Raw genomic sequence first — 13,326 nt, 5'->3', positions numbered from 1 at the left:
CCACAGGCAGAATCCACCAGGACTTTCATAGGCCACAGGCAGAATCCACCAGGACTCTCATAGGCCACAGGCAGAATCCACCAGGACTCTCATAGGCCACAGGCAGAATCCACCAGGACTTTCATAGGCCACAGGCAGAATCCACCAGGACTCTCATAGGCCACAGGCAGAATCCACCAGGACTCTCATAGGCCACAGGCAGAATCCACCAGGACTCTCATAGGCCACAGGCAGAATCCACCAGGACTCTCATAGGCCACAGGCAGAATCCACCAGGACTTTCATAGGCCACAGGCGGAATCCACCAGGACTCTCATAGGGCAGCATCCAACTTCTTCAGCCACCAGTAACCAAATGCTGAATGATCGGACTCCAGCTGCTCCGGTTTGGCTCATCTCTAACGGGCAACCTAAGATGTCAGCAGTTCAGGCACCCACCACGTCCTAGAAGTAATAAGATGTGTATGGTCTTCCAGCTTTTCTTGTAATAGTTCACAAAAAAAATCTATAAAAAAAAATATCTCCTGTATTCCAGTACTTATCAGCTGCTGTATGTCCTGCAGGAAGTGGTGTATTCTCTCCAGTCTGACACAGTGCTCTCTGCTGCCACCTCTGTCCATGTCAGGAACTCCCCATAGAAAACCTCTCCTGCTCTGGACAGTTCCTGACATGAAAAAAAAAAAAAAAAAAAAAAAAAAAAAAACAATTATACCACACAAAGCCAATTTTAAAATATATTAATTTTTATTAAACATGATTAAAAAATCAGTAAAACCAGTGCAAAAGGGAATCCAGCAGTAATTGGTTACCAGACCACCATACCTCTAATGATGACTCTAACATATATCGCTATAACATGTAAACGTCACAATCAGTATTCATATAGCCCTGCAGTGTATCTACACAGCCTCGGATCGCTGAAAACAATGTCAGCCTATATCCGCAATATAAATAATCATATAATGAGACGCTTACCCATCGTGGTGTCTGGTAGCCACAACCCCGACGCACGTTTCGCCTTTAAATCGCTTTATCAAGGGGCGTATATAACTCGTGTCTAGCGCACTATATATACTAAAGTTGAGGATTCCTTCCGGGGGACGACGCGGGTCAAAGGAGTGGCCAGGGATCACGCAGCTTCCTTCCGGCCTACGTCACTGGAACGCACGTCCGCCGGTGGAACGCAGGCGGACATGCGCACAGCGACTCAAGAGACCAAGTTGGAAGAGCGCCTGCGCCAGAATCTCCCCGGACTCGCGTACACGGATGGTAATCATTATTCCTTATCGGGAGGCTATGTATATACATCTGGTCATAAGAAATACATCATTTTAAGTGAAATTATATATAAGAAAAGTGCATAGATATACATCAGTATAATAATACCACCTTAATACATGTGACAACAAATCAAAAAAGTGCAAAAAAATGTAAAAGACCTCACAATACCACTGCAACATTATAAAACACACAAATCAGCAATAGGTCTAAAAAGTATTCAATATACAAGTGCAAAATAAATGTAAATATATATATATATATATAAAAGGTGTAAACATAATTATTACATATAGTATGTGACCATGATTATAAAACACCCCCTATAAATCAAAGCTGTAAATAACAGCTAGTTATAATCAAATACCAGTGATAATAAATATAAAGTGCATAGCAGATGATATATTTAAAGACCATTATGTTCCAGTTTATATGTCCTCTTTTAAAATGATGTCCATCCATGATTATAAGGATCTGTTCTTTTTCTTCCCCTCATCCGTAGAAATCCACATCACATTTAATTCAATTAACCCATCACCAAAATTGCTAAAAAATATAAATGTACAAAAAGACAAGAGTTAAAAACAAATAAAGTGCAATTAAAAATCAGTGCACATTAGAAAACTAAAGAAATGGAACAAAGCTCCGCTGTTCGTTTAAACCGTGAGGGGTCAGACTACCCAGCACATGTATCCATCGGCATTCTATCTGGGCTAAGATCTTTTTTACATTCCCACCTCTAATGCCACCTGTCACCTTCTCAATTCCTCTGACTCGAAAAGATCTAGGGTCACTGTTATGATGCAACTTAAAATGTCGTGGGATTGTTGTGAGTTGGCTCATGTCAGAGCATTCTTTCGCTGCCGTAATACCCCTAACATGTTCTCTGACACGAACCCTCAATTCCCTCGAAGTCAGCCCCACATAGATCATGTCACATCCACAGGTGGCATAGTAAATCACTAGACGGGTAGAGCATGAGATATAATCCCTGATTTTATATTGTTTTTGCCCATCCACTGATCTGAAATTATCTATTCTCATAATGTTCGGACATGCTCTGCATTCTCCGCATGGATAGCATCCTGTCCGTGCGGTCCCCCCTCCCGTGAATGGATTTGTAATTCTGGGGCTATAATGACTTCTTACTAGAAGGTCTTTTAAATTCTTCCCCCTGCGAGCCGTCATAAGGGGTGTCTCAGATACCTTCCTAGCCAGGATGGGATCGGTCTTTAGGACAGCCCAGTGTTTTGTCATGATTTTACGCATAACCTCCCATTTTTCATTATAATTGGAGATGTAGCGGATCTTATTGTTTGTCTGTTTTTTCCCCACATTAGTTTGCAATAGTTGTTGTCTCGTTACTCGTTTGGCTCTAATATACCCATTATCAATTTTCCTTCTCTTATAACCCCTTTCCTGAAATCTCTTTTTCAGATCTGAACATTGGTTTTCAAATTTCTCTTCTGAGGAGCATATACGTCTCATCCTTAAAAATTGACCTATTGGGACTGCCTTGATGGTAGAGGGTGTGTGTGCAGATGTTGCCTCAAGAAGAGCATTCACAGATGTAGCCTTCCTAAAGACATCTGTCTCTAGTCTACCATCTGGTCCCTTCTCCATGAGTATGTCCAAGAATTCCATCCTAACCGGACTAGACTTAAAGGTAAGTTTGATATTAAATTCATTTCTGTTTAATTCTGTCATGAACTCCAGCAGCTGGGACTCCGACCCCTGCCAAAAACACAAAACATCATCAATATATCGCAGCCAGCACTGCACATGAGATACGGAACCCGCCCCCCCACACTGGAACACCAACCTCTCCCAGTACCCCAAAAAGAGGTTGGCGTATGAGGGGGCACATGCCGCCCCCATCGCAGTGCCGCGCTGCTGCAAGTAAAAATTATCACGAAAGACAAAAAAATTATGTCTCAAAACAAATTCCAAAAGTTCCAAAATTAAATTACAGGTGTCGGAGTCCAAACTGCTAGAGTCCAGAAAAAATCTCACTGCCCTCAAACCATCATCATGTGAAATGCATGTGTATAGGGATTCAACATCCGCTGTAACAATCAACATGTCATCATCCACAAAGATCCCATCGACCCTGACCAGGGCGTCCGTTGTGTCCTTAATATATGATGGTAAATTTTCCACCAAGGGTTTAAGATAAAAATCAATGAATTTGCATATCGGGTCGCATAACCCGTCAATGCCGGACACAATGGGGCGCCCTGGGGGGTCGAGGGGGTCTTTGTGGATTTTCGGGAGAAGGTAAAAAGTGGGGATCTGGGGGGACGCATTGACAAGACCATCAAACACTTTTTTTGGAATAATACCCCCATCAAGTGCTCTCTGCAAGATCTTTAATAATTCTGCCTGAAATACCGTCACTGGATTATATGACACGGACAGGATGCTATCCATGCGGAGAATGCAGAGCATGTCCGAACATTATGAGAATAGATAATTTCAGATCAGTGGATGGGCAAAAACAATATAAAATCAGGGATTATATCTCATGCTCTACCCGTCTAGTGATTTACTATGCCACCTGTGGATGTGACATGATCTATGTGGGGCTGACTTCGAGGGAATTGAGGGTTCGTGTCAGAGAACATGTTAGGGGTATTACGGCAGCGAAAGAATGCTCTGACATGAGCCAACTCACAACAATCCCACGACATTTTAAGTTGCATCATAACAGTGACCCTAGATCTTTTCGAGTCAGAGGAATTGAGAAGGTGACAGGTGGCATTAGAGGTGGGAATGTAAAAAAGATCTTAGCCCAGAAAGAATGCCGATGGATACATGTGCTGGGTAGTCTGACCCCTCACGGTTTAAACGAACAGCGGAGCTTTGTTCCATTTCTTTAGTTTTCTAATGTGCACTGATTTTTAATTGCACTTTATTTGTTTTTAACTCTTGTCTTTTTGTACATTTATATTTTTTAGCAATTTTGGTGATGGGTTAATTGAATTAAATGTGATGTGGATTTCTACGGATGAGGGGAAGAAAAAGAACAGATCCTTATAATCATGGATGGACATCATTTTAAAAGAGGACATATAAACTGGAACATAATGGTCTTTAAATATATCATCTGCTATGCACTTTATATTTATTATCACTGGTATTTGATTATAACTAGCTGTTATTTACAGCTTTGATTTATAGGGGGTGTTTTATAATCATGGTCACATACTATATGTAATAATTATGTTTACACCTTTTATATATATATATATATATTTACATTTATTTTGCACTTGTATATTGAATACTTTTTAGACCTATTGCTGATTTGTGTGTTTTATAATGTTGCAGTGGTATTGTGAGGTCTTTTACATTTTTTTGCACTTTTTTGATTTGTTGTCACATGTATTAAGGTGGTATTATTATACTGATGTATATCTATGCACTTTTCTTATATATAATTTCACTTAAAATGATGTATTTCTTATGACCAGATGTATATACATAGCCTCCCGATAAGGAATAATGATTACCATCCGTGTACGCGAGTCCGGGGAGATTCTGGCGCAGGCGCTCTTCCAACTTGGTCTCTTGAGTCGCTGTGCGCATGTCCGCCTGCGTTCCACCGGCGGACGTGCGTTCCAGTGACGTAGGCCGGAAGGAAGCTGCGTGATCCCTGGCCACTCCTTTGACCCGCGTCGTCCCCCGGAAGGAATCCTCAACTTTAGTATATATAGTGCGCTAGACACGAGTTATATACGCCCCTTGATAAAGCGATTTAAAGGCGAAACGTGCGTCGGGGTTGTGGCTACCAGACACCACGATGGGTAAGCGTCTCATTATATGATTATTTATATTGCGGATATAGGCTGACATTGTTTTCAGCGATCCGAGGCTGTGTAGATACACTGCAGGGCTATATGAATACTGATTGTGACGTTTACATGTTATAGCGATATATGTTAGAGTCATCATTAGAGGTATGGTGGTCTGGTAACCAATTACTGCTGGATTCCCTTTTGCACTGGTTTTACTGATTTTTTAATCATGTTTAATAAAAATTAATATATTTTAAAATTGGCTTTGTGTGGTATAATTGTTATTTTCTAAAAAGCTAATCAATTATGTTGGACCAGTTATGGTAGGGTCAATTGACTCCGTGGTGGTGAGACCAATATTGTTTGAGTGTCCATTGGAGCTATTGTATATAAAAAGTTCCTGACATGGACAGAGGTGGCAGCAGAGAGCACTGTGTCAGACTGGAGAATACACCACTTCCTGCAGGACATACAGCAGCTAATAAGTACTGGAAGACTGGAGATTTTTTAATGGAAACAAATCTCTGGCCCTTTCTGGCACCAGTTGATCTGTGATTGTGTGGTAGAGTATCAGTTACATCCAGAACATTTTACATTCTGTTCCAAACATCAAGCCCAGGTCTACAGTACACGGCCACTGAGCATGGAACTGGACTGGTCCCAGCTTGCGTCCATTACATGTCTATGGCGTCTGCACCATTAACGATAAAAGGAAATTTTCAGCAATTACACTAATGAGCTCAGACATTAGGTCTCAGCAACTAGAGACGGGAAAAACCTGGAACACTGCAGGGAAGAACGGCCAACGACGCCTCGCAGACGTATTCACAGCCACAAGAGACACTCGGTGGAGGTGATTAAAGGGGATCTACAGGGTTAGGAATTCAAGGGTTCACTTACTTTTCTCAATGCAGAAATCCCAGTCATTTCACTTATTTTACCTTGCAACTGCACCTGCCAAGATGACTTACTAAATGATACAACACTGAATAAAACCAGTTATAAAAGGGCTGAAAATATGAGTTACCAGGAAACTAAACCCTGTGCAACCAGCATCAGGCGGCTGCTGCCAAGGCAAATAAGATCATGGGGCAAATCAATAAGAGGAACGGAGGCACCTGACCTGCATGTAGTTCTACCACAAAGCACTGGTCAGACTACATTTGGAATACTGTGTACAAGAGCTATATACATAGGACAGGATTCTTTACTGTAAGAGCAGTGAGACTGAGGAACTTTCTGTATGAAGCGGCATCGTCTCACCATGGTGAAGGGACTGACCATCGGGGGCTTCTCCACTTTTTCTTTATCCTTTGATCTGGAGAAAAATCCTTTTTTCTTACTGGAATGGAAAATCACATCAACCAATCAGAACACAGACTTTTTTTTTATTTACTTTTTGTTATTCTTACATTAAAGTACAAGGTTTTCTGCATTATAAAGTTTTTTTCTATTCGATATATTGGAATTCTGACATTTTTACAGCAATTATTAATCATGCCAAAAAAAAATCTGCATCAACTGGGTGAACAAAGACGATGATGTCAATGATCAAAGAAGGGAAAGAAAGGGAGCCCCCTAGTGACCAAATGATTGTACACTGCTATTCTGAGCTACGCTTTATAACTTTTAATATCCCTATGTACCCATATACTGTATATGACTCCCATCATACCTATATGTACTGTATAACTCCCATCATCCCCATATATACTGTATATGACTCCCATCATACCTATATGTACTGTATAACTCCCATCATCCCCATATATACTGTATAAAACTCCCCTCATCCCCATATATACTCATGCATTGTATATGACTCCCCTCATCCCCATATATACTGTCTATGACTCCCATCATCCCCATATATACTGTATATAACTCCCCTCATCCCCATATATACTGTATATGACTGCTCTCATGCCCATATATACTGTATATGACTCCCATCATCCCCATATATACTGTATATGACTCCCCTCATCCCCATATATACTGTCTATGACTCCCCTCATCCCCATATATACTGTATATGACTCCCCTCATCCCCATATATACTGTATATGACTCCCCTCATCCCCATATATACTGTATATGACTCCCATCATCCCCATATATACTGTATATGACTCCTATCATCCCCATATATACTGTCTATGACTCCCCTCATCCCCATATATACTGTATATGACTCCCCTCATCCCCATATATACTGTCTATGACTCCCATCATCCCCATATATACTGTATATGACTCCTATCATCCCCATATATACTGTCTATGACTCCCATCATCCCCATATATACTGTATATGACTCTCCTCATCCCCATACATAGTGTATATGACTCCCCTCATCCCCATATATACTGTATATGACTCCCCTCATCCCCATATATACTGTCTATGACTCCCCTCATCCCCATATATACTGTATATGACTGCTCTCATCCCCATATATACTGTATATGACTCTCCTCATCCCCATATATACTGTCTATGACTCCCATCATCCCCATATATACTGTATATGACTCTCCTCATCCCCATACATAGTGTATATGACTCCCCTCATCTCCATATATACTGTCTATGACTCCCCTCATCCCCATATATTCTGTCTATGACTCCCATCATCCCCACGATCAGCTGAATGATGGCGCCCCTGTCTTCGGGCTTTACCCCTCCCTTCCATTGTCTCCATTATTCAGGATAGGCCTCCATGTTACCGTCCTGACCCCTTTAATGTCCTGTACACATATATACAGGCGGATATCACAATGTCCCCGCTTCTCCTCACTATTGTGTGATCTCAGGTTTTCCCACCGTGACAGTCGGACCCCCGCCATTCAGGATAAAGCTTTTCTTCCTGATAACATCCACATCTGTGAGCGGCGACAGAGAAGAATGACAATGGCTTCCAGCCAATGTTTCTCTCCTGTTACCTTGATGGGAGAAGCTTGATTGTTTCTTCCCTTTAATAACATAGAAATAAGATGTACGTGTATGAAGAGGAACGTGTTCTAGTTCTAAGGAGCACAATCTGTCCTGTGCAGGGGCCACACTCCACTCCACACATCTCACATCCAACATGGCCGCTGCAGCCCCATAGACTGCCATAGAGAGCAGCGTTGTCACGGAGACCTCACAGCACCATCACTCAGGTTGGGCAATAAGCCGGTGTTGTATGAGGTGATTTTGATAGCAGGTCTCCATAACAACATGATCCTGACAGACATCATAGTCTGACCCTCTCAGTAGTGCAGCCTCAGGCTTTGGGCCTGTAACTTCACAGTCATTTTCCCCTAAAGGACTTCTGTAAAACAATGGAGGAAATTAGTGTTGTGATCGTCCCTCCCGCGAGGCCTCATGTCTCATCTATGAGGATAAATGTATGTGCGTCATCCATATTGCTGAATGTAAACAACGCTGCCCCCTACAGGGCTATACAATGTATTTTACTGTGCTAATCATCTCCAAATAACTGAGGGACAACAGGTCCTCCGCACTAATGGATACAGTCTGGGCAATGCTCTGTGAGTTTATAACATGGGTATTGATGGTCTGTTTCAGTCTGGAGCCCAGGCTGTAGAGCTCACAGAGCATTGTCTACACAGGATACAGCTGAGAGCAGGACTAGCTATATACAATGTATCAGTCTGGAGCTCACAGAGCATTGTCTACACTGGATACAGCTGAGGACAGGACTAGCTATGTACATTGTATCAGTCTGGAGCTCACAGAGCATTGTCTACACTGAATACAGCTGAGGGCAGAACTAGCTATGTACAATGTATCAGTCTGGAGCTCACAGAGCATTGTCTACACTGGATACAGCTGAGAGCAGGACTAGCTATGTACATTGTATCAGTCTGGAGCTCACAGAGCATTGCCTACACTGGATACAGCTGAGAGCAGGACTAGCTATGTACAATGTATCAGTCTGGAGCTCACAGAGCATTGTCTACACTGGATACAGCTAAGAGCAGGACTAGCTATGTACAATGTATCAGTCTGGAGCTCACAGAGCATTGTCTACACTGGATACAGCTGAGAGCAGGACTAGCTATGTACAATGTATCAGTCTGGAGCTCACAGAGCATTGCCTACACTGGATACAGCTGAGAGCAGGACTAGCTATGTACATTGTATCAGTCTGGAGCTCACAGAGCATTGTCTACACTGGATACAGCTGAGAGCAGGACTAGCTATGTAGATTGTATCACTCTGGAGCTCACAGAGCATTGTCTACACTGGATACAGCTGAGAGCAGGACTAGCTATGTACAATGTATCATCTGGAGATCACAGAGCATTGTCTACACTGGATACAGAGCAGGACTAGCTATGTACGATGTATCATCTGGAGATCACAGAGCATTGTCTACACTGGATACAGCTAAGAGCAGGATTCGCTATAGGGAGTTTGCAGTCTGTGAATGTGAGTATTTTCTATTCACTGACAGCTAACCGATATCTTCAGGAGACATTGGGGTTTAATCACTAGTCTATAATCACATAGGTCAGAATTGTTTTCTGTAAAATAAGAAATAAGAAAACATGGAAACAAAAAATGTAAGGTAATAAAATTATTCATCAGATTGTATCTTATAAACAGTGTACAGATATACTGCCATGGTCCCCAGTAATACCCCGCTGAGCTGCAGGTGCCCCACTTAGTCATAAAGGTGAGCGGGGGACCCCTGAAGAAGCTGAAAATGCTGGTGATACACGTAGGGCAAGATAAAGGGCAGAGGTTTGTTGTATATAACAGTCATACATGGGTATTATAACAATAATTGTCCATATATATATATATATAGACTTGTTTATAATTTGTGTTATAATCCCCTGTATCCCTGTTATATACACTCCATGATGATTAGAACCTTCTAGCACTTCTGTATTACATTTATCCAGCCTGTTCACCAGAGGGACATGACTACTCACAGTGCTTGTACAGCAGCGTATATGGGTGTTATCTGTCAGTATATCTGTATACAGGATGGAAGATGGGTCCAGTTTGGAGGATTCATAAACTAGATTCATTACTTAGTTGCAGAGTATTTGTTTATCTTCCTTTCTCTGAGAAAATACAGTATATTTATGTGAAATGACCCAAAACAAATATTATGCACTTTTCTTACTTATTTTTATTTATTTAATGCAATTTAAAATAAAAAGATGGTGTGTAAATGGACGTTTTCAGATGTTTTATGTCTCAAAATACATCGTAAAAAACGACAGAAACATAGAAGATGTCGGCAGAATAAGCCCCCCGCTCCATCTCCTCTGCCCTATTAGTAAGTTTTCATTCCCTTCTTATTATCTTAGGATATATATAGTATATACCAGACAGGTTACATACAGTTATTGTAGATTTACCAAACACATCTGCTGGAAGTTTGTGCTAAGCATCTACTACTCTTTTAGTGCAGTAATATTTTCTCCTTTTAACTCCAGAACACTTGTTTCCATATGGAATTTTTATGTGATTTTTTTTGTATTGCCTATTATATATATATATATATATATATATATATATATATATATATATAGTGGTACCTTGGTTTAAGAGTAACTTGGTTTAAGAGCATTTTGGTGTAAGAGCTCACAGTTTTTCAAAATTGTGACTTGGTTTAAGAGCATTGCTTTGGTTTAAGAGCTCCCTGTACAGGGTGGGAGCGCGAGTGGAGGAGGGGCATGGTCTGCATAGCGGGGTCTACAGCCCTGTACTCTGACCCAGGAAGTCTCCCTCACCTTCCAAATCATAGCAGATCCACTTTAGGCTGAGGCTTACATCAGGGGACAGGACTGTGGAGGTAATCTCTCCATAGCTGTAACCCCTCTCTCCCCGGACAGAGAGTGCTGCATGTATGTGCCCACATCTGTCCTGCTTATTCCTTCATGCTCCCTGCAGCCCTTGTGTTTCCCATCCTCTTCATTACTGTACAGTAATCTATAATATCACATATTCTGCTGTTTCTGAATGTTTGTTTAATCTGTTTAACTTGTTATACAGAATAATAAATCATTTTTGGGGTGTGGAACCAATTGTCTGCATATCAGTGATTTCTTATGGGAAAATTTGCTTTGGTTTAAGAGTGGATTTGGATTACAAGCACGGTCCCGGAACTAATTATGCTTGTAATCCAAGGCACCACTGTATGTATATATATATATATATATATATATATATATAAAATTAGTTATTGATTTTATTTTCTTTTTTTTTATTCCAATCACATGCAAATGACCACCCAATCCCTGGATGTCACCTTTGTGGTGGGTCGGGGTCTTTGATATCCACTTGAACTTCTCCGCCGCCATTAGCTTGGCTTTTCTCCTCATTGGCTGCAATATTCCGCTCATTTGTCATATTTTATTCCTGGAAAAAAAAGAAGAAAGAAGATATAGTTATATATATGAAAACCAATGATCTGATAGCGCCAGTCCTGGTGAGAAGCTACACTCATACAGCGAGAAGATGACCATGTATATATTATTTCATAGATTTCTGTACCCAGTATATGGTGATATAGTAGAGTATACAGCTCCATCATCTATACGGTCTCATATATTTATTTCCCCAATTGTTACAATAGATTTACTAAGCAAAACGCATCAGACTTATCGGTGCTCCAGGTTCATTGGGTGTTTTACGCTTTTTATACCTCTCCAGAAAGTATAAAAATAAAAATAAATGAAATATAAATTATATATTAAATAATAAAATATAATAATACAGATGATATTATATAAAACAATAAAAAAAATAACAATGGATACTAAAAATACATTATAAAAATATTAAAGATAATTAATAATATATTACATATAATTTGGCCCTAAAATATTAGTATAAAATAATCCAGCTGAGAGGAATAGAGATGACGGCGTCTATAATAATAATGCGCCGGCTCTCCCCCGCCAGGCTTTGGCTTCATCTACATTTCGGACCTAATGATAAATCTGCCACAGCGACAAACAATCTACAGGTAAAAGAGAAGCAACATAAAACCCCCAAACATAAAGTATACAGATGTAGCAGAGCTGGAGCGGTTATCTAATCCTTTGCGTATAGTGTGAATACACCCCAGCAGGTTGCACTGTAAGAGGTTGTGATATATTGTGCCAAGTGACATCCTCAGTTGTGCTGCATCTGCGTCGCTCGGCTCTGCTATGTTTGCGCTTACCTCTCCAGTCCCTCTCTAGGATGATGTGGTATAGTCCTGATGTTACAGTGTGGAGGAGGACTGGGATACAGAGGCAGAACATACAGAGGTGGCGGGGGATATGTGCTGAGGACAGTATGCATGACACTGATTCTCCTGAGGTGACTGGGTTTGGGCGTTCCTGGCAGCGGCTCCTCCTCGTCCCGGGACGGGGGGCTGATCTGTCTTTTAATATTTAATGGAGAATAATGTGTGTCCCCGCCCCGGCATGTCTGTCCTCCCATACCTCTATATAATCTGCAGCAGTCTCTGCAGCATCCTGCCCCCCTCCCCCAGCCTGATGTCTGTGATCAGATCTGGATAATGACATCATATCAGGCGCCTCCTGGAGGCCATTAGATGTCTGTGACCTACGGTGGATTCACGTCTAATATTTCCAGATATTTCTGCCCTTAAAGGGGTACTCCGGTAAAAATAATTTTCTTTCAAATCAACTGGTTTCAGAAAGTTATACAGGTTTGTAATTTACTTCTACTTAAAAATCTCCAGACTTCCAGTACTTATCAGCTGCTGTATGTCCTGCAGGAAGTTGTGTATTCTCTCCAGCCTTCCAGTACTTATCAGCTGCTGTATGTCCTACAGGAAGGGTGTATTCTCTCCAGTCTGACACAGTGCTCTCTGCTGCCACCTCTGTCCATGTCAGGAACTGTCCAGAGCAGGAGAGGTTTTCTATGGGGATTTGCTGCTGCTCTGGACAGTTCCTGACATGGACAGAGGTGGCAGCAGAGAGCACTGTGTCAGATTGCAGAGAATATACCACTTCCTGCAGGACATACAGCAGCTGATTAGTACTGAAAGACTGGAGATTTTTATATATAAGTAATTTAGAAATCTGTATAACTTTCTGACACCAGTTGACATAACTTTGTGACACAAATTGATCTATCATAAATTATGTTTATGATTACCGTACCCATTTACCTCTTTAAATAAATTGGCGTACCCTTTTTAAAGGGTTATTCTGGTTTTATAAAATAAACTTTAAATAAATCTCACCAATTTTCCAATATACTGTAA

The 13,326-nt window shown here is 41.1% G+C and overlaps 1 protein-coding gene across 2 annotated transcripts in view; it reads right to left on the bottom strand.

The window, feature by feature from the left end:
- LOC138784043 (ATP-dependent translocase ABCB1-like) overlaps window positions 1–11,462 on the bottom strand; it is a 34,584-nt gene extending 23,122 nt beyond the window's left edge. Inside the window, exons 1-2 of one of the 2 annotated variants that reach the window (XM_069959484.1) lie at window positions 11,353–11,462; window positions 6,338–6,416 (exon numbers count right to left, since the gene is read on the bottom strand). In XM_069959484.1, the coding sequence (XP_069815585.1) occupies window positions 6,338–6,416; window positions 11,353–11,453 (180 nt within the window). In that variant the 5' untranslated portion in view covers window positions 11,454–11,462. Of the gene's footprint in view, window positions 1–6,337; window positions 6,417–8,020; window positions 8,139–11,352 lie in introns of those variants that run through there. The other variant, XM_069959485.1, reaches the window with a different exon arrangement.
- Between the last annotated feature and the right edge of the window lie 1,864 nt (window positions 11,463–13,326).

This window comes from Dendropsophus ebraccatus, chromosome 2, assembly GCF_027789765.1.
Source record: "Dendropsophus ebraccatus isolate aDenEbr1 chromosome 2, aDenEbr1.pat, whole genome shotgun sequence".
Taxonomy (NCBI): domain Eukaryota; kingdom Metazoa; phylum Chordata; class Amphibia; order Anura; family Hylidae; genus Dendropsophus; species Dendropsophus ebraccatus.
Note: the sequence above shows the minus strand (reverse complement) of the source record. Positions and strands in the feature narration are given on the sequence as shown.